This window comes from Pithys albifrons, chromosome 9 (genome assembly GCF_047495875.1).
Source record: "Pithys albifrons albifrons isolate INPA30051 chromosome 9, PitAlb_v1, whole genome shotgun sequence".
Lineage (NCBI taxonomy): Eukaryota > Metazoa > Chordata > Aves > Passeriformes > Thamnophilidae > Pithys > Pithys albifrons.
Window position 1 is genome coordinate 13,405,445 of NC_092466.1, and position 21,986 is coordinate 13,427,430.

Consider the following 21,986-nt stretch of genomic DNA (forward strand, 5'->3'; position numbering starts at 1 on the left):
GTAATTTGCAGCAACGTGGAAATGCTCTTGTGTGTCTTGTAGGTGAGTGTAGTGAAAGGTTCTGCTGTATCGTGTGGGCTGTTGGTTACCTGAGGAATTCTCTGCTGGGCTCCACTGGTCCCACTTCCCTTCTCTCTCTCCATACCCATCCCTTCATACACAGGACTTTACTAGTAGTTGAATCTTACCCAGCATTGCTGTGGCAAATATAGCATCACCAAGCTGCTGAACAGGCAACCTTTAATGCTGTGTATTTCTTGCAGTCAGGCTATTCTGAGGCATGACCTGGATTTTGTTTTGTACAGGTGCCCAGTGTTAATTCGGGTGCTTGACACCTCTCTGCTATTTATTAACTTCTTCAGAAGCTACAAAGGAACTCAGCATTTTGTTTGTGAACAGATGAATCTCAGGGACTGTCTTGTGTTTGTACAGTGTCTGGAACAGTGGGTTTCTGCTCTGGGAATAAATACCTTGGAAAATATCTTCAGGTTCCTTGAAGAACCGCTCCTCTCTGGCCATCTCCCCCTGCCCTCACGCTGCTGTCTGGGAAGTGGTATTTCCACCATGCTGATCACAAGAAGAGGACCCACTCTTACCCTGCACAGGGAAAAAGTGAGGGCTCGTTCTGCCTAAATCAGCATGGAAAAATATTATGCAGGGTGAAGCTGAGTTCTGTCCAAACATAAATAGAGTAGCATGCCCCAGAATATCTTCTTGGTCTAAATCTTGCTCAGCAGCCTAAAGTCCCAAGTACCAATAAAGTCACTGACTAATGAACATTACTCAGTTCCTTTGGGTGCTTGGCTAGGGGCGCTCATAGTTTCCAGTCATACGATTACTCCTTTTTTACTTTAAGCCATCCTGTTTTCCTTTAGTCTTTCAGTCTTAAAGAAACATTGAGTAACTGTTTTGCTTCTTAATTGCAAAGTCAAGGGATCCCAGAGACACAGATCTTTTGACTTCCTTTCCTGCTACCTGGAAACACCTTCTTTATCTCTGGTGCCAGCTGGCCTGTTAGTTCTCTGGTTTATTTGCCATCACCTTTTCTGAGTCCCTCTTTCTCACCCCTTTTCTACTGGAACCATAAAGAAATTGGGATTTTCCAAGCAGAAGTGTGTATCTTAGATTCACAGTGGAGATGAATCAGCACCAGAACATTTGCTCTGCACACTGAGTTTTTGATGAGGAGACAGGAAGGGATTAAAATCCAAACCTGAACTGCAATTTGACAAATGATCTCAGTAAAATCCTTAGGAATGGCCAGCTGCAGTTCTGGACAGTTTATTCATGACTGCCTGTGGAGATAGAAAGAACAGCCAGCTTCCAGATAAGTCATTGGCCTGACACATAAGAAACCTTCAATTCAGTTCCTTGTGGTTTTTTGCAGGAGTTTATCTGCAGGAATAAACATCTGTGTTGTCCATGAGACCTGCGAGTCCTTGAGCTGACACTGGCAACTTGTCCTGGGTCCTGCAGAACTGCAGTGTGTCCCCAGCATTTAGTGACCTTCAGCATCAAGTCCCATCTTCCAGGACTTCATGCCCACGGTTGCATCTTTGGGTGGGCAGTGACTATGCTGAGAGGTCTTGCACTTCTGTGCCAAATGGAGCTTCTGGTGTTGTGATTTCAAGAATGCAACCCATTGCCTTAGCCAAATCCCCTACCTGAGACAGAGGCAGGCATCAGAGGACCACGACTCTTTTAGGCAGTTGAGTGAGTTACGAACTTGTTTCACACATTCAGATCAGAACATGGGTCCATGGTGCCTTGAGCTGCGTCTCTGAGTGCAGTCCAGAGTGGCAGATGAGCCATTTCACCCTGGCCGGGGTCCAGGTGATCTGTATCAGTCCATTGCTGATAGGAGATTGTTGCCTGTTTCCTAAATCTGGCCTGAGTGTTTCTTTTTCACAGAAGTAACACTAAAGTATGCTTGGACTATACAGCATCTGCCACTGAAATTTACTGGGATGTAGTTTCTACAATAATTACCTACGATTCCTGAAATGCCACAGTCCAATTCTGTGTCTGTGCCATGCTGGTGTATTTGACCTGTGTCATTGTGGGCACTGAATTAAAGTATCACTCATCGGTGAAATACCTTCCGTGGAATCTAGCAGAGTGAATTTTTGATGGCAACACTACACCTCAGATTTGTGAGTAGGGATAAAGAAGAATCCCACATCCAATTGACCATGGCAAACCCAATTCAAACTCCAAAGGGATATTTTTCCTCTCATTAGGCAGAATGTGATTAATTTCCCATGTGGAAAATTGTTCAAGACAGACGTGGTCATAAATTATGGCTTAAGAGATCCTATTACTTCAAGATCCATCAAAACTTACTGTGCCTCCCAAAATAGCAACAAGAAGATAATTATATTAACAGCCTTTCTTGTTATTTGATGTGTGACTGACATAGGCTGTAAGCATATTTTCTGCTAGATTGGAGCCTTCATTTTAGGATGGATGCTTTGGCATTTGTGGACATTAACAACAATTACTGGTTTCTGACATTTGAAATAAAAATGTTACGGGGAAGTTTTAAAAATAGGAGAATGAAAGCTAATAGGTGTCAGTAGCCGACTGTTTAAAACAACACATCCTCTGGGGATGAAGACTTTAAAACTTGCTATCTGAAAAGAAACATGGCTTTATCAGCAGGGATTATTGAGTGATCTGGTCTAGAATATGCACTGTTCAGCCCATGATCTGCAAAAGAGGGTGTTACTGATATAATTAATTTGGCTGATCATGAACTTTACTTAGGAAAGTCAAATTTGTAGCTGACTGAAAGAAGTTGGAATAGGGTCTCATGATATACATGGTAAAAAGGCAGTTTGGTGGTCCTAAGCACAAAGCAGTGCTGGGGGAGGGCAGAGGGCAAGAACCATTGCAAGCCGAAGAAGTAGATTTCAGTAGTTCTGAGAGTGTTTCCATGAAAACTGCAGCTCAACAGTCAGCAGCAGTCAGAAGGCCAAAGGTGGTGTTAGAAGGTATTAGGCAAAGAATGGGAACAAACCTCAGAGCTTCAGCTGCGGAAATCCACAATTTCCCCACATTATGAATACCGTCTTCAGGACCGGTGTTGCTTCTCAGAAAGTGAGATAATAAAGTAAGGTGTTGAGAAGGATGACAGAGGTGATCACAGAAGTAAATTGGCTTTTGTAGGACAGGAATAAATATACTAAAAGTCCTCAGTGTGGAACAAGGTGATGGTTGGGATAGAGTAGAAGTTTGTGAAATCACAAAGAACTAGAGCGAGTGAGGAGAACATGATTGTTTTTATTTTTCACAGTGCAAAAACCAGGTGCAGCCTGTGAAACCTGGAAAGCAAGCTTAAAGTGAACAAAAGGAAGTACGTAATCACATGCTGTGTGATTAAATTATGCAATTCATTTCCAGAGGACTCTATAAGGACCACAAAATCCATAGTTTCAAAAATGTACTAGAGCAACTCATGTAGAGTGAAGCCAACACTGGTTGCTAAAAGTTACTTTCTAATTTTTGAAATGTCTAAATCCTGCTGTGCAGGAACAGGGAGTGCGTGTCAGGAGAAGGATCCTATTACATGTCTCCTGTTCTTGAATTTCTTGCCTATCTTTTGCTGACTACTCTTGAAGACAAGGAGCGGGATTACAGAGATCTTTGACCCAAACAAATGCAATACTCTTACATCACTGCAACAAAGAGGATTGAATCTTCTGACCCTTTTTAGTGTGTAATAACCACCAGTGGAGCTGCATTCTTGTATTGCAGCAGTTAAACACATAAATAGCGATCCTGTATCTAGAAGTGAAGGAGATGGTATCTGTCCATTCTTGACCTGGTATGTGGATACCTTAAGTCTGCAGTCTGGACCACCTCAGAGGGGTTATGTGAGGTACCCAATAGTGTGACTTTGTATCTCTGTCCAGCCCTGCATAGCACTGCACACCAGGACACAAAGGCAGACAGCATTTGGGGAGCTGCCATTCCTCTGTGGTGGCACAGAGGGAGAAAGACAAGTTTGTTTGTGGTGTGGATTTTGTTAGCAGTCAGTCCTGTTTGGCGGCTCAGTGTCTCTGTGGCTTCAAATGCAATTAATCAGGGCCCAAAAGGGTAATTACCAGCTCACATTCCTAATTCAAATTTCTGTACCTGTTGATGTTAGTGTTTTTCTTTAATTAGCAATAAAGTTAGGGTTGTTTTCATGTTTTTGTGCTTCTGGCCCAGAGATCCTTATTAAAAATAAAAAATAAGGTTAGTTTCCAGTCCATCTTTTTTCCTTCTTTCTGGGAAATGAAAAGCCCATATTAACTGTGAAAGGGAAATGCCAGTGTGCATAGTCCTATGGTCCTGCTGTCACCTTGGCTGAACATACTTTTCCTTAGAGCATTAATCCCTGAAAGAGGCTTTTTATTCTGCAGTGGGCAAAGCTGTTGACATCTGACAGTTCTGTTTCCTTTGATCCCACATAGACACCTTGCTGTAGCCAGAAGAAAGTGGCCCAGGAAAGCTGGGCATGCTCAGCATCCTAAACTCCAGGGCAGTAGCTCTGTCCTGTGAGGTGCTCTCATATGCATAACACTGCATTTACTTGCACGTGGACAAACTGAGAGGAATTTTTCAGGAGATCATCCTCCACTGGCTTCTGGCATCAGCAGTCACTGCTGGTGCCAAGTCACACTTGAGAGTAGTTTGGATTAAGTGACCTGAGCTGGAAGCAGCTGACGTGCCCAGACATGGAGGAGCTGGGTGTGAAGGAGGCTGGTTATCTGATAAGTAATTATAAAATCATTTCCCTGTTCCTGTGCATTGGCTGAGCCGTGATGACTACTATTGTGAGTGCTTTTAGTCGTGCAGCCGAAGTGGATCAATCTGAGTGAGCTTTGCTGTCCCCAGGAAACCAAGTGACTGGACACTGGCTCATGTTGGTGCAGCCTACGTGTGCCCACATGGGTCGCCATGTCCACTGACTTCCACAGGAGTGGGCATCTGTCAGCTGGGAAGGGTCAGCAGGGGTGACTTCATGGTCAAGAGTTAAATGGGAGGTGCTACTGAGGGACCTGGCCACAGACCTGACTCAAAGGCTGTTTCATCAGGCAATGTGTTGTGGTGGATTGACCTTAGCTGGACACCAGGTGCCCATCAAGACACTATATCACTCCTCTCCTAAGCAGGACAGGCGGGAGTAAAATAAGATGGAAAATAACAACTTGTGGGTCAAGATAAAGGCAATTTGATAAAGTGAAAGCAAAGGACACATGTGGAAGCAAAGGAATGCAAAAGATTATTCTCTACTTCCCATCAGCAGGCAGTATCTGGCCACTTCCCAGGAAGAAGAGCTTCATTATGTGTAGTAGTTGCTCTTGAAGACAAACATCATAAATAATGAATGTGCCCTCTTTCTTTTCCTTTCTCTAGCACTTAGTACTGAGTAGATGTCATATGGTATGGAACATCCCTTTGGTAAGTTTGGGTCAGCCATCCTGGCTATGTCCTCCCAAGATTTTGCCCACCCTACCCTACTGGTGATGGTGGGAATGTAAAAGTGCTGATGCTATGTGAGCACTGCTTCAGGAGTAGCCAAAACACTTGGGGTGTTCTCAATACCTTTCTAGCTACAGATACAAAGCACAGCACCATGCTGTGCTGCTATGGGAAAAACCAACTCCATCTCAGCCAGACCCAATACCTGTGGGCACATCACAAGTCACAGCTGAGTTGTTGCACTGCAGCCTCAGAGGAGGCAGGGCAAGGGCTGCAGGTCTGGCTTCAGAGCTGGCACAGGTTAGTGTGAAAGTGACTGCACCAGTCAGACTCCCAGCACATGCTGGAAATAAAAGTGCCTATCTCTACTCTCCTGTAACACAGAAATTTGCCCCCCCCCCGCTTTAAAGTGCATGCTTATGAGCCTTTGAAATCAGTTGTAGCTTTATCAGGAATCAGAGCAAGCAGAGAGGAAATTCCTACCAGAGATTGTCTTAAGAACACTCTAAGGTAAGACATACTGAAAAGACATTTCTGTAACCAGAGGATGATGTCTGTGGTTCGAGATAGTGTCTTGGTCTGTAGATGAGCTATCTGACTTGGGGGCCAGCCAGTTTTGGTCTGGTTGTTGTTCACCAACTTCTGTGCCTGTTGTCATCTACTGAAAATTCAGCTTAAAACTAGTCAGCAGTTTCATCTGGAGGACTCCAGGAGAGCAATTCCATTTGGGAAACAAGAACGGTGCTCTCTTTTGCAAAGCAAGGGGGATTGCATTTCTGAACACAGCTCTCTGAAACCCTAGCTGGTGAGTTCAAGCCTCTGACAAGCACACCTACTCATGTTTGCTGCCATGTTGTTTGTTTGTTTCATTTCTGTGTTAATTAGTGCCTTTCAAATACCACAACTGCTCTGAGGAGTACTGTCCCTGACAATCTGATGCTGAATTTCAACTCCTATAATGTGGGACATCTGTAACCTGGCAGCTGACTTAATCAAGGCCTTCCAGTGGAGAGAGTTCTGCTTCAGTTGTGGCAGAAATCAAGGATTTGGTTTTTGGTTAGAATAAAGGTTTGAACAGAAAGATTTTCTGGCCCTAGGTGCCAAGGTAGATGTATTTTCCTTCTGTCTGGGATCAGCAGAGGGATCTGGGGACTGGCTTTGTGGCTTTCATTAGTGTGTGCTTTTTTTGTGACCTTGTGAAGCCACGTTTGCATCCCTACCCCTCAATTTCTACCTGTAATGTTCCTGTAAGAGTATACACTGTAGTACCACATTACTGCATCACCAGTCTCCTAGTAATAATAACTCTGATCTGCGTGGTGTGAGTGCAAATATTATTTTATTCACAGCTCCAGCTCCCAACCAGCTTAAGGGTGGAGTCTTCTAAGCAATGTTATTGCCCGTCACACCAAAGGATGTGGCTAGGACCTTACTGTGCTTTTCCAGTGTAGTTTGGCAAGGGTGTGGTGCACATCCATCTCCCTCCAGTGACCTTGCTTCAGAGTCTTCTACCCCAGTGGATGAAGTTCAAAGGCTCCCTGTCAGTGAGGTTGACACTGGCCCTGTGTCTGTGAGGTAGTGTCTTAGGCTTAGTGTCACACCAACTCCTGCATGAATGACAGGTCTCATAAGAGCTTTTAAGAGTGCAAATGTTTTAATAGGCTTGATTCCTTAAGACTTCCACTTTAAAAGAATGAGGTGGAACCATATGATCTTACCTGAAGGTCCATACCACCAAGTGTCAGTAGAAAGACTCCTGTTGTCATCAGCAGATCCCAGCAAGCAAGGTAGTACTTGATGTGTTTTTGGAAAGAGCAGAGGAAGAGTTTAGTTAGTGTAGCTTCAGGAGTATGGTTTTGCCCCTCAGGAAGAGTAATTTTCATAGTTAAGCTGGCACCAAAGGCATTTGAGAGGCTCTTGCCTTTTCCTACTCTGAGGTCAGACACTGAAGCATCTCAGACAATACAAGCATTTTCTCTAGCAAGTACATAACACCAGCAGGAACTGCTGGTTACCAGACTTGTTGGGCCAATGGACAGTGATCCACATCACTTCAGCACTGACCATGGAGTAAAAGTTATGCTGGAATATAGCTCTGCAGTCTGTCTGTGGACCACTAATGATTAGTAATTACCCAGGTGAAGGCAGGACAGTGACTTCAGCTGATATGAGAGGAAAGCTGAGTGTTTCAGTAATGAGGTGCAGTGGTTGATGTTGCTCTAGTCAGTTTGATGTAGGGTCTAGATAGTTTGACCATTATTTAAGCCTCAGTATTTTTGTACTTTAAATGACTTGTTCCTGGATATTTGGAAGTGGATCTTTTTGGAAAATGTTCAAAAAAAACAAAACAAAGAGTGCACTGGATGTGATTCTTATCTGAAAAGAGAAGTGTGCATAGGAGAGCGTGATGTTTTGTATCTGCATAGGCTTTCCTGTTTTTCTCTGTATTTTGCTTCCAGCATAACAAAGATTATGCAAAGAGAAGGACACTTCTGTGTCCTCTGTGTGAGGAAGCCCTGCTGTTTCTTGAGGCAATGTTTCCCAGATGTTTTGAAAACTTGACCCCCTTTTGGCTCCTTGCCTCTGTGGGACTTGGATTTACCATCAGGTCAGTTCCTTCAGGTGAAGGTGTGCTCATTGCCTATTTGCTGGCTTCAGGTATGCCCTTCTCCCTCTGCTCTCAGACAAACTGACTGCTTTCTGCTATTAAGAGCCCTTGGCTGTTTGCAGGCTAATGTAGCACTTGGAACCAGTAATTACAAATGAGTTCACTTTCCAGCTTGGAGAAGCTGAGGTGTGTAGTTCAAGGAAGCATCAATTTCACTGCAGAAATTGAAGACTCACTGAGCTAACACCCCCAACATTTTGCAATCGCTCACAGACTTGGAAGTTCAGTTTTAGGGGTCTGCGGACCTGTGCTCACACTGAGATCATCTTGTGTGGGGTAGATGCTTTACTTTGCTTACTCTGGTGGTAAAGTTGGTTTAAGCAAGCTGATGGATCTCCTCGAGCCTGCTGATTCTCACAGACCAACAAGAGGGAGCTGTCCCACAGTGAGAAAGTCAAAAGGGTCATTTTGTACAACTTTTGCCTGCCCTTTCCAGTCCAAACTCTGCATAGTTTGCTTATAGCATGATTCCTGCCTTTCTTTGGAGAGGTGGGAAATTTGCTGCTGGAGCAGCTGAAGAGGAGATTACAGGAGCAGTGGATTGTTTGGGTGATAGCAGCAGAACACAGAGCAATATGAAGTAGCTCTTGGCTTATGGAAAAGACTGTGCAAATAGTAACAGAGCTGTTATTTTGAGTTTTGCACCCCATGGCCCCCATCTGTCACTCCTCAATTTCAGCATTAGTGCTACTGGCTTTTCCCCTTCCAGCTGTGCCTGATGCCTGAATTCCCAAAGTGTGTACTAGCAAAGCTGTTCTAGAGCTGATGCTGTTGTCCTGGAAGAATAGCAGCCACCCATCCAGACAGTGGAAAACAAACAGGTTCAGAGGTAGGAGATCTTTGCTGGTAGGAAATCAAGCCTCAGTGCTTGCCTGTCCTTGGTTTCCCTTTGTAATTATTCACATAAGAGCATATTCTTCTTATCGCTTATAATGGAGGAGGATTTCTCTTCCCGGTGATATTCTTTTATAAAAGCCATGTTATTTTCCATGCTTTATTGCTTCTCAGTGATTTTCTTTAACACTGCAGCTTATGCAAATTAAAAACAGGATCCAAGGGCAGAAGGACACCCTCTCCACCATCCCCCTATCTCAGGGCAATATTGTTATTGCTTGTGTGGCTTTCCTGGCTGCCCCATCTGTCTCCATCACCTCTTGTCACCTTCCATAGTAATTCCTGCTGATTAGCAAAGGCTTTTGTCAGCTGAGGCTCTTTGGCAAGCCAAGTTCAGCCAACAGTTCTGTCTCTGTCACGAGTTTCTACTTATTAAAAAAGTCCTTCCCCCTCCCAATGGTGGAAACACTATGAATCATTTCCCTCCCCTTTCTTTGTCAGGAGCAAATGCCAGCAGTGTTACTACCCTGGCACTGACTTTCTGACTCCAGGAAGTCATGAATGAAACAATCCATGGAAACTGGAATCCCCATATAAAAGTAAGACATTATTTTGTAAGGAACACACCTCCCTTCTGGCTGCAGTCAGGTTGCCATCTGATTGATAATGACATGTATTTCCACAAGAAAAATTACTTTTTTCTTCTATTCCATAGTGCTGTGTCTATTTGACATTGTAAGGTGGCAGTGCATGTTTAAATGCTCCATTTGGGAGATAGATTGTGTAGAAGGCATCTGAGAGTTTCAGGCAGGACCCTGAGGTGGATGTCACCTTAAATAGGTTGAGAGGGATTTGTGTCATGTTTAATTGCAGACCTGAGCCTCTTTGAAGTATAAAAATAATAATAAAGAGTAGAAGCCTTCATAAAAATATTTGGGAAGCAAAATGGTTTTCGTTACACTGGTGGAAGCTGCTTAGCCCAAAAGGAGAACCTATAACTGCATAAAGGCTAAATTCTATATTCTTTTTCGGTGATGCAACTCCATTGTAACAGCAAAAAGAGTCTGATCTCATAAGCAGACTCTGTCTGTAAGAAGGTTGAACATACTGTTTGGCAATATATACAGACCTAGTACCTCCCAGATTTTCAGGTAAGAAAAAAGGAAGGAATCAACAGCACAAGCACAAGAACAACATGAAGTGGCAGAAGCAGGAGCTCTTTCCAAATCTTAGGAGGTAGCACTGACACAACCTCCACAGTTGGAGCTTCTGTAGTCAGAGGCAGTACATGTCTCTTTTAAACATAAATCAGAAGAGACATTAAAGTATTTTTAATGCTTCCCATTAGCCTTCAGGCTGTCTACTGTAGAATATTTATCATATGGCTTGCTTCATGTACTGCATTCTGAAGTGTGGTGATGGTGCTTGAAATAGAAGATTAAATGTGAATATGCATTTGTCCACCATCACTTTGATAGTGGGTTTGGTCTCTTCCTAATCTCTGGCAGATGCTCTTTGCATGAAACAACTGGTGTCCTTAGACCAGTCCATCACCCAGATGTACCTTGAAATGAGACTCAATCTCATCAATCACAGAGTAAGACCAAGAGGTGGATCTGTTCTCTGTTAAATTTGGAAAGGAGCTAACAGCAATCTCCCTGGCTCCTTGTTGCCTCTGCCACAGCTGCCGCTCACTGCCTGGCTCTAAAGGAGCAGCAGAGCTGGCAGCTCAGGGCTGAGCCAGTAGCACAGTGGCAGGAAGGTAGTGAAGACATCTCTAGAAAGTCTCAAGGCCTAGATATGCTGTACCTCTCCTTGGCAGTGAAAGGTGTGATTAGGAGATTTGCTTTAGAGGCTGTCCTAGAGCTGACAAATCACCAGTAATGGGCAGTAGCTGCTGACAGCTGGCACCTGCTGTGATTGTAGGGGCTGTGTACCATATGTCCCACTTCCTTGAAGAGGAAAGGCTGGATTATCCTGCTGGGCCATCCCATTGGGGACTTCTAGTGTTTCTCTGCCAAGTGGCACCCAGTGCTGTCCTGCCTCCACACTTTGCTCACAGTGTCTCGAAGCCCCACCAGGAGCTGGGCTTCTTCCCTGCACAATCCATGTACTTGACCATTACAAAGCATTAGGCTGTGGTCCCTTCTAGTATGCTCAGCACAGATTAATAGGTTAATGGGAGTACCAGAGTGTTGGGATGCATTTAACCTGGTTTGTTCTTGGGCCTCATGACACTTGTTAAAAATCTCTGTTACTCTAAGTATGCGTTTGTGCAGGAATAAAGTGATATTTCAGAGGATATCTCCAACCTTCCAGAATCAGCAGCTGCCAGATAGACAGTCTCCTGCATAGCTTTATTATTCCCACTTTATGCACCCGCTGTGTGTACAGGAGGAAACTTAGGTCTTATGAGAGAAGAGGTGTGTGGTCGTAGAATTTAAGACTGCATCTATATATATATACAGGAAGATGAAGGGATGACTTAAGATGTCCTCTACACTGCTAAACCTGATACTTTGTGTCTTATCCACATTAATTTCCTAGGAATAATATTTTCTTTAAAGAAAAAAGGATCAAAATAAATACTGTTTTCCTGCATTAGCAGCAGGGCTGAAGCCCTGTGTGTTTCCCACGTCCTTCTTTCCAAGTGCTTCTGTCCTCAGAGCCCTTTCTAATATGTGCCAGATCTTCCTTGGCCCTGTTCAAGCCTGGCACACTGGTGAATGAACTATTTGCATAAGGGAGCACCGTCTCATACAACCTATAAATTCCCATCTGAATCTGAGACAGAATTCCTGTTCATTTCCTAGCTGGGCTGCACCATGGTTAAAAAGCTGCTCATCCTTCTGTAAAATGGGGTTGTAGTGCCTGATGAGGCTTAAAAGAGCTGCAGTAAAATTCAGGAGAGAGGAAGCAGCACTGTATGTACTCAAGTAGAATAGATCCCTTCCTCAGAGATGTGGCTTTTCCCAGAGGAAAAGCCAAGTGGCACATAAACCACTACTCCACCCTTGCAAGGAAATTGCCTGGACTGTTCTGCATTTACCAGCCACCCCAGGATTTCCCTGCTTCTCGTTAGTGCTGGTGAAATGCTCCTTTCCATTGCCATACTGAAGGCTCCTTGCTGGCTCTGATGTGCCTCTGCTGCTCTGCTGTCTGCCTTCTCATTATTTCTTTAGGGGGACCCTACCTACTCGGTAGGCAAAGCTTTCCATTGATGGGGTTGCACTCACTTGGAGAATGTAAAAAGTGTGCAACACGGGTCTCTCAGATTACCTTCCTTTTCTCATCCTGGTGGGGCCTCCCTTGCTTTTGAAGGAAGAGCTGGAGAAGTGGGGAAACTGAACAAAGCAGTAGTAACTCATTCTGGATCTGCAGTGGTCCCTGGTGGTTGGTCGTGATGGCTCTGAGCTTCTTATCAGCACAGTCTGTCTTCCCAGACAAGGGAAGAAGCTGGGCATTTGGGAAGTTGTCCCTCCTTAGTGGTGCTTCGGTACCCCTGCCAATGAAACTTCTTCGCCTGATGATGTCCAGATTTTGTGAGGGGGTCCCTCTTGCTGTCTGACAGAACTGGATATGCTTGTGGAGTGTCGGTGGTTTTGTTCTTGTTTTTCATTTGTTGACTGCTACTCAGCAGTGCTCTAAAATACTCAGCCTTCTCCAGATTTCGGTTTTGAATGCCATACTGGACTGGACAGCTACAGATCTTCTCCACAGCCCTTATCGAGCCTTTTCCAGCTTCCAGTAGTAGCGGGAAGATCTTCCTTTTACTGAAGGGATAAAAATGGAAGTACCTTCTGGGCTTTGTTTTGTCCTAACACCATAGTTGTCCTGATATTTTCTATCTCCATTTAAGGACTGAAATGAGATTCATCATATCCTGGGGTCTTTTTTTTGTGCTCTGTTTAATATAACACTCTTTATTATTACTTTTAGAAAAGCTGAACTGCATTTACAGGAGATCCTTAATGTGTTTAAGGCTTTGGTTCCTTAATGTTTTTATATGGTCACTGGTTCAACTTTTGACTCATGGCTTGAACTGAAAACAGGAAAGCCAGAAAGTGAGAATGTTTCCAAAATGTCGCTTTTTCTTTGCAGTGTATTTATAAAAGTTTCAAAAAAATTACCAAGATCTCCCACACCAATATTTCTGGAGCACTGAGAAAGGAGCTAGTCTTTTCTGTACAGCTACCCCCACATCCCTTCCCCCCCAGAAAACAGCTTACTGCAGTTATGCAGTACAAGTACACAGTGACTCTTGAAGCTGTCAGAGATGTTTTAGAAGTGCAGGTAATTCTCACAATTTACCAGACAGAGAAGCAGGAAAGCAGGAATGCTTTGATGTGTCCAGAGTGGATCAGTGCAGGGAGATGTGTGCCACTTTTGTCCTCCAGCAGATTTTGAATAAATTGCTCAGGCCCAGATGAGTGTCTCAGACACCCACTGAAGATTTTCCCTGTGCTCTCTGACTGCGTGGCATCACATCCTACAGGGATGGCTCAACACCAGCTTAGTAATGAGATAACCACAGGAGACCCAGAGAGAGAGATTTATGGCACCAGGAAATGGCTTTACCTCACAGGACAAACTGTTTTGTTGCCAAAATTGGGGATAAAGATAAACCACTTTCTCCTGTCCAAAACAAAAGGCTTTAACACCTTCCAGATTAGCAGCTGTGGAGGAAAGGACAACCAAAAGGGGCCATGTCTGGGAGGGTTTAGAGCTTCTGGACTGTTAAAGGCTGTCATTTCATTAAGCTCTCAGCTTGTGTAATCATAACAAAGTCAAAGCCACATATTCAGCTTTTGGATCTGATTTTATTTCCCAGTCCATTGTCTTATCTCATGATCTATGGATGACTATCTTATTTGCGTGTTGGTGGAAGAAGTCTGGAGCAGAGAGTGGTATATATGTTGTGAGGTTTTTTACATAGACATTTCATGGACTGAATAATGCTAGCAGATACTTTTTTCTTCCACCACAAGAAGAACATGTAATTTATTCTTGTCTCATTACATTAAAAGAAATACAGCACAAAAAGAAAAGGGAAGAAAACTACCAAAAAAGGATATGAAGATATAATCCCTTCTAGCAAAAAAAATACCAACTCTATGACATCCTTGTGTGGGGGGAAATTGAGCTCCTAGATTATTTTGATAAACTTTGTTACAATCAGTTTCACACAAAACCCAGTTGTTTATTTAATCTTAACTAGTTGCAGAAATGTCATCCAGTAATGACATGGAGATTATTATTTTTTTTTAGTTTCAAAAAAAGAGTTTGTTTATTTTTCTTCTATTATTTGGTTTCTCTTTGCAGATTTATAAGGGCTCTGTCACTATCAGCCTTGTATTTGCTTGTGAGCTGGGTGTGTGGTTTGTCTGCCTGCAAGGGCAGGAGCACCCACAATGGAAAGCAGCTGACTGGGGAGTAGATGGAGCCCAAATCCCACCCCAGCAATGCTTCCTGCACAGCCAGCGTGAACATGCCAAACTGACCCCGAATTAGTAGTGAATCATAGCAGCGTTGGTCTTCTCCGGGATAGTGTCATCACTAAGAGGGAACCAAATCCTTTTGTGTTATCTACTGGATGAAATAAGAAAAAATATCTCTGTCCCACTTCCAGCAGCTCATACAAGCAGGACATTGGTGGCAGTCACCAAGCTTTCACAGAGCTGCTGTACCTTTGGTAGTTGTTGGCCATGTGCTGTGTTCCCCGTGCAACCTTCAGACCAGCAGCATCCAGCTGCAAGAAGTGCCACAGATGCTGCTGTATTTGCTGTCATGCTGCATCCCTCCACTGCTTGCCCTGTGGTGCCTTTCTGTGCAGTCTGCTCTGAGGCCAGCAGTGGATCTGCTGCTCACACCTCCTTCAGATGTGCTGTCCTGTGTGCCTTGTAGTGATGGGAGGCTGCAGTCACATAGAGCTGCAGCTGTGTGAAACTTTCCAGCACTGGGATTTCTTGGCTGGGGATGTAACAGGATTGCAGAGCTTGGCCACTGGCACTTCCATCAGCTATGGTTGGAGCTGGGATGAAACCCTCTCTGCTGACCTTTCTGCTTGGTTGCTGTTGTGCAATTGATGCCCCTAACCTTCCCCTTTCATCTCTTCCCTCCTTAGGCAAGATTCTGTTCCGGAGGAGCCATGTTCGAGACGTAGCTGTGAAGAGGCTGAAACCCATTGATGAGTACTGCAGGGTAAGAGCTCCAAGGAGCACTGGGCAGCCCTGATGTGCAGGGGTTCAGCGCTGGGCTTTCCCTGATGGATACAGCTGACAGGTTCATCTGTATTCAGTCCATCACAGGGAAGGATGGGCCTTCCCAAACACCACCAAGACTAACAGGGCAGGTGGAAACAGGACGTTCTTTGCTGCCACGGTCCTTGTAGCATTTTCGTTTGCAAACTTTATGCACTGGGTTGGTGCCTCATTTACTCAGTAAAGGCTCTAAGCCTCATCTGTCCTAAATGTGGATTTTATTTCTAGATCAGCACTGAAGACTCAGGAGTTGAGCAGGCAGAGAGGCACAACTAACATGGTGTTTTCTTCCGTTTCCTGCCCATCTGTCCCCCAGTGTCACATGAGGACAGTACTGACTGGCACGACACTGAGGGTGGACCAGTGTCTTCCAGGAGTGCTTCTCCTGATGAGTGAAAGCCTGAAAATGTATTGCAGGACAGAGAAGCGCAGCTCTATTGAGAAGAATATTAAATTGCCTAATCTTTCCTTTCTAGTCTAGAGTTTACGATTTGATGATAGTTAATCCTCTGTCAGTAGATTAAAAGTTGTTTCTAAGCAAGTAGGATTCCCAGTTTTTGTAGAGGTATCAAGCGCGCCAACGCATAATTTAAACCCAAGACTTATTTCCCATGAGGTTTTCTTTCCATTTTTAGAAAGCCAGAGGAGCAGGTGGAGGGGAAAAAATGCATTCCCAAGAACTTCTCCAGTCAGACATTTGCTCATCCAAAATTGGAAGCAGATTGCCAAAGTGCCTGAGGCGTGCTGGGGGGTGGTGGTGCAACCCATGCCATCTGCGCCCCCGGGGCGAGGAAGCTGCTTTAAAGTCTTATCTCATAAGATCAGGCTTTTTTGTGTGACAATTAAAGCACTGTCCTCCTTCTGGCAACTGAATGGCTCTCTTCAAAAATGTAGGGTCTCACTGGGTCCCCAGCCGTCTCCTCCAGACAGGAACTGCTGGCGACAGGAGCGTTGAGGGCTGGCTGATGTCAGGGTTCACCCAGCAGATGCGTGGTGGAGAAAGCAGTGACTTATGCTGTGGGGGCAGCCGTTTCTCTGGGACCCTGTTGTCTGTGCCCCACACAGACCTGACCTGACCCGACCAGGCCTGCCAATGCTCCACTGGTCATATCCGAGGGATGTGTTGTGGCATCAGATGCTGGCCCATTTGTTGACACTAAGGTGCTGTGATTGCTGTTCTCCTCCTCATTTCTTCTATTCTGGAGAAGTCTGGCTCAGGTTACAGAAGCACAGAATCATAGAATGGTTTTACTTTGGTCCAGATCTGCTGCTGCTGCCCAGGCATAGCTGGATGCTTCCCTGAAGCCAAGCTATTTACTTAACCTGTGTATTAATGGGTGTTGCTTTTGTGACCATAAACTCAGCCAGGCTGGATTATCCCAGTTCTCCCCAGCCCCACATTTCCTTTTTCCAGCAGCAGCCACATTGGTGCTCAGTGCTGAGTATGCCAGACCTATAGTGACTTCTCCAGAATATTATCCCAACTTCCAGTGGTCTCGGGCTCATATGCTTCTTGTGCCTGATGTAATGTCTTTTTATTAATTTGTAGATTACTGTAATTTGTATTTAATTTGCCTCTGTACTTCAGAGTAGAAGGTGCTTAAATCTGGATGCCATTGGAGAGCAAGGCTTATAGTCACTGAAAAGCTTGAGTAGGAATTGCATCTCATGTATGTATGAGTGCTTCAAGAGGGCTACATCCTCTGTAGTTTCTTTCTGCATGGAGCGTTAGGTGTCTAAAGAAAAAGGACCCTGGCAACTATTCCATCCCCCAGGGATGTGTCTTGTAGGAGCATGTATGACCATGGTGAGTGAGGTGGGATTCAAATAGGTGAGCCCTTCAGCCAGTGCTGGAAAGAAAAGCAATGAAAAGTTTGGGGTGTTTTTTTCCCCATCCCCTGCATTTGACTATAAACCCATGCCAGCACATTAATTTGTGTCCAGTGTGGATGATAGACAAGTCTGTGCCCACTCTTCAAAAATAGTGTAGAAGTATCTATGATGTCCTGTCCATCATCAGATGCAGTTACAGGCTGATTTCTTTGCCTTTGCTACATCTTCCTGCTAATTGCAGAGAGTAAATGAAGATGGTAGCTGGTCATGCCATTGTCTGGTACAAGACATACCCAGTCATTTTACCCACAGCATGTAGTTGGCAACCTGTGTAAATAGATGGACCTGAGAGTTGCAGCTCACCTCTCCAACTTTTAGAAGTCTGCACATTTTAAAAGTTTTTCTTTTGAACCTTTATGGTTCATTCAATTTGTATTTATTCAGAGAATGATTGTCGTATGTTACTGCTGTTCCAAACATGGCCTAGGATATGAAAGTCCACAAGGCTGAAAATAATATGAAAATCAGGCACTGAACATCAAAGGTACAAATAACTTAGGGAAACAGCTTGTAGAAGGAGAGCTTCATGGTACAGTGAAGTCAGTGAAGTTCTGTTACCGACCTTCTGTGAGGACAGTGTTTCATCTTTGGGGCTTAACAGTGACTTAAAATTCAGAAATGCTTTCTTGCTACCTTCACTGAAGGTCACCACTTACAAGGTTTCTGGGAGCTTTGTAACCTTACTGTAACCTTTCCATACTGATATGAAGTTACCCAGGAATGGCTGAAAGTTGGGAACTGGGAACAGAAAATTAAGTAGTGAGTCTGAACCAAAGTGGCCTCACTTTACCAGCCTTAACCAGACACACGGTCTCTCTCCCTTCAGCTGTACCACAGAGACAACCTGAGTGACTTGCTTACCTGGTTTCTGGAGAGTTGAAGTGAAATTTAATGAATCCCCTCTTGTAAGAAGAGAAAATATTTTTTCTAATAAAATAATATTGCTCACTACTGTTTCATACTCTGTAGCCAGTACTGGTGCATGACTTGAGAGTGGGATCATGCCCACCTCTTGGGGAGTGTTACCCATTTTCTGCATTTCTTCCCCTGTCCAGTAGATGTTTTTACTCATTAAAGAATTGTATAGAACTGTAGAGCAAGAGCATTATTTTTACAAGTTCAGTTCTGCTTCTATAGGAGTTCAAAGCTTATTTCCCATGCTAGTCCCAAAATGGGTTGGCTGACAGTTTTGAAAAAATTAGAGAACTGTGCTGAAATGATGTGGGTGAAGTCGATGGAGTAAATCTGATGTGGGATAATAAAATGAATAAATGAAACAGTAGACCTCTGTTCACTGGAATCTGTGAGGAGGCAGAGGAGGAAGGAAGGTTCCAAATGCAAAGTTCATGGTAATTTTTTTTTGCAAGATGAGGGTTCTCCATCCATTTCAGCTGTCCTGGAAAAATGAAGCACATAGGGACCCTGGCAAATGAAGGTGCAAATGTTTGACCATTTGTTGTTTTGTTTTTGCAGACTGTCTCTGTCAGAGTGTGGTGATTTGCATAGCTGAGAAGCAGGTCTGACTCCTGCTGTGTGGATGTGTTTGTTGTTCCTGCTCAGCGCACAGGCAGGGACAGGCAGAGGCTGTCTGAGAGTTTGTGGGGATACTTGGCAGTAAGGGTTGCTCGGCAAAATGTTCTGTATCAGGGGCATGATCCCTCTGGCCCTCCTTACCTCTCATGTCTGGGTGATTCCTCATTCATTGTACAAGCTTAGAGAAATGCCATCACAGAGGTAGCCTGGCCAGGGGTTTTGCTAAGGCTGCAAGAAACTTTGAAGTTGCCGTGAAAACAGGAGTGGGATACACAGGGGAATATTTCCAGGAGTTGTCTCATCTGGAAACATGAAAATGCAGGGTCTGGATGTTCTTACTGGTAACCTGAGTGAGTTACCAAACAAACTGTGTTTTCCCAGTAAATGTGTGCTGCCCACTGGAATTGGTATCTCTGGATTATTTCCCTCTTAACTGTAGGCTTGGAATTAGTTTTGTGTGATTTAAGGTCTTCTGGGCTCATTGGGCCTGATTTTCTTAATTTGTTTAGGAATTTTTGCCAGTGTGAAAGAAAGAGCAACTTCATAATCTCCCTTCCCAGAGGCATTTTATTTATGAACCTTTTGATCTCCCAAACACACCTCTGATGAGTGTTTGTCCAGTATGTACCATCCTGTGTTCAAGAAAGACCTCTCAGGTCAGTGGTTTATAAAACCATCATTCCCTCCTTACCCAGCCTTCTGGACAGAATCTGGCCAGCATTTGCTGACTTGCATATTTGTGTGTGTTGATCCTAATTGAGGGAAGCATCTTTGTGCAGGGAAGATCTTAAGATGTAAAGTCCCATTGTCACAAACGTTTACCTGGATTTGTCACGTGTCTTCCTGTTTTCCCAACTGGATGTGGCTTTAAGTAGAAGCTCGGGGGCTTTACTACGGTGAGGCTTGAGTACTCAGGTAGACATCACCTAAATAAAAATCAAATGGGCAAGTCATTCAATGCCATGAAGTACTTGTCATTCTTCTATTAATGTCCACTATTTGAGAGACCATACTTCAAAAACAATTACTTCCCTCTTGGTCTCTCAGCCATGCCTCTTTCATGGTTTAAAAAACATTTCTCTCTATATCCATTGTACAACTAAGCTAGTGTTGATTGAAAATGGAGTGATAGTCCTGTCAAGAATGAGAGTTTAGGTGAAATAATGTCAAACTTTATCTGTAATTTTTTAATGTACATTTCAGATCCTGATGGATTTAGATCAGCTGCAGTTATGAGGGTTATTTATTTGCAACACCCCTCTCAGCAACTGCAGGGCCTTGCTTTCCACTGCCTTGTGGTCCTTCCATGCCAGAAGCCCTTACATGTTCCAGTTACTTCCAAAACTCTGCACCCTCTTTCCTCCTTCCCTTAGCTCTTTATTTATTTCCACTTCTCCTGAAATCACCACTATGAGTCACCACCATGCATTCTTCATCTGCTTCTCTGCCTGATTGTCAGTGTTTGCCATCCACCCTCCAGATTTCAGTGCTTTAATTCAAGCCTGGAGTTACCTGAGGCTCTCAGACAAACTGAAGGTGTTTTCACATACATTAAACTATTTATTTGTCCTGAGAAATTAACTGTTTTAATTGCTCCTTCCCCCTCCTTGCTTTACTCATGACCGTTCCCAAACATGCAGTACTGTGAGCTGGCCCTATGTGTTTGTGTGCAGAGCAAGACTATGTGGATTTAAAAGCTGTGCATCTGGTGTTTCAACAGGCTGTGTGGAGACAATCAATGATTCACCCGATTAAGAGCTAGTCAGCCCGAGAGGGATAGACAAAGCAACCCCCGAAGGTGCTTTCTCTAACAATTACACAAGTTGATAGACAAGTGTGACCCATCTCCCATTTAAGACACACAGAATTCAGTGGGGTGAATATAATTCTGTGCATATATACACACACACCTACACATGTGCTGTATATCTCTACATATACATGTCTGTGAGTCAGTTTTTTATAAACATATCTGCATAAATGCAACCCACAGCACACAATGAATTGTTACAAGTACCTGCAGGGTTTTATAACCATTTCCATGAAGCCTTTGAGCTGTAATACAGTCCCACAGAGCTGTTTCCAGTTCATGTTTATCTTAAGCCATGAACTCTTGCCTGTGCTTGGTGCTCTGTTGGCTCTGAATGCCGTGTGTGGCACTCAGCAGCCTTCCCGCAGATGGGCTGGTGCTTTGTGAATAACCAGCCACCTTCAGCACTGAGGGCTGCCTGTTCACACCCTGGCTGATGGGACAGGTTTTCAATAGCCTTTTGAGTCATCCACTCTGCGAGACTGTCTGCAACCTGTAATACAGAGACAGACATCATTACAGGGTGGAATAACACATAAAACCTATCTCCTAAGGAGCGCGTGAGGGCTGAGCAGCGCACGTCCGCCTTTGCCTTTCCAGGCTGAGCAAGAAAACATGATAATACTTGATGGTTGTGCAAGGCTGAATTCTGCTTGCTGACACTTTTTATCTCTCACCTTTCCTGTGCTAGTTCCTTGCTGTTTCTAAGGCTTGCTCTTTGTAGCTGTGTGCATTTACCTCTGGTTTCCACGTCCTGAGAGGAATGCCACTTCCCTGTCCTTTCACCATCTGTTTTCCTCTTTGTCTTTACACGCTTTGCTAAAGATACATTTGTTTCTCTAAACAGCTTTGCTTCTTCCTGCTGCTATCCAAAATTAATAGATGGATTCGGACTGGTTTTATACTCATTTGCACTTTCTTACCCTTTCTTACCACTTCTTAGGGTTTTGTTCCATAAGTAAACCAAGTGAAAATTGGATGGACTTTACACCTGAGCTGCCCAAAAAACATGCAATGGCAAGTTACCGTGGGGTGGATTTCAGTCCATCTCTGTGCACAGGGCTGGAAATTGCAGCACTTTGGGAGGTGATTCAGAAGCAGGAGAGCCAGCCTTGCCCCAGGGTGGGAAGGTGGATGGCTGGATGTAGAAAGACTTTGGCTGATTTTATCCGCTCCCTGAAAAAGCCTGGAGTCATAGAGGTGTTTTTCAGTTATCCCCCTTCATCTCAGCAAGAGCACAGTGTTTCTGGAGATTTCTAGGCAGCCAACCACTGATTCAGGGGGTTCAAATTTCCTAAAGCTTCTCTTGATTTAGAAACAAAACTCTCCACAGCAGCTTGGTAGGATTTGTGTTCCTCCATCACTGAAAACCCAATCTGTGCTCCAGCTCAGTATTGACATCTGGAGCTTGGTTCTTGGGAAGGGTGAGCACCTGCAACCTGTGGGGAACTGGTGACTCTTTGAGAAGGCGTCTGATGTCCAAGACCCCCCGTGATGGGTATAACTTGGGTATTTGTGT

At 44.2% G+C, this 21,986-nt stretch overlaps 1 protein-coding gene across 3 annotated transcripts in view; it reads left to right on the forward strand.

Annotated features, from left to right (window-relative positions):
• The window catches only part of SH3PXD2A (SH3 and PX domains 2A), a 245,191-nt gene that overhangs the window by 89,171 nt on the left and 134,034 nt on the right, over nucleotides 1–21,986 (forward strand). For all 3 annotated transcript variants that reach the window (XM_071563708.1, XM_071563710.1, XM_071563709.1), the window contains exon 4: nucleotides 15,096–15,172. In XM_071563708.1, the coding sequence (XP_071419809.1) occupies nucleotides 15,096–15,172 (77 nt within the window). The remainder of the gene's footprint in view (nucleotides 1–15,095; nucleotides 15,173–21,986) is intronic.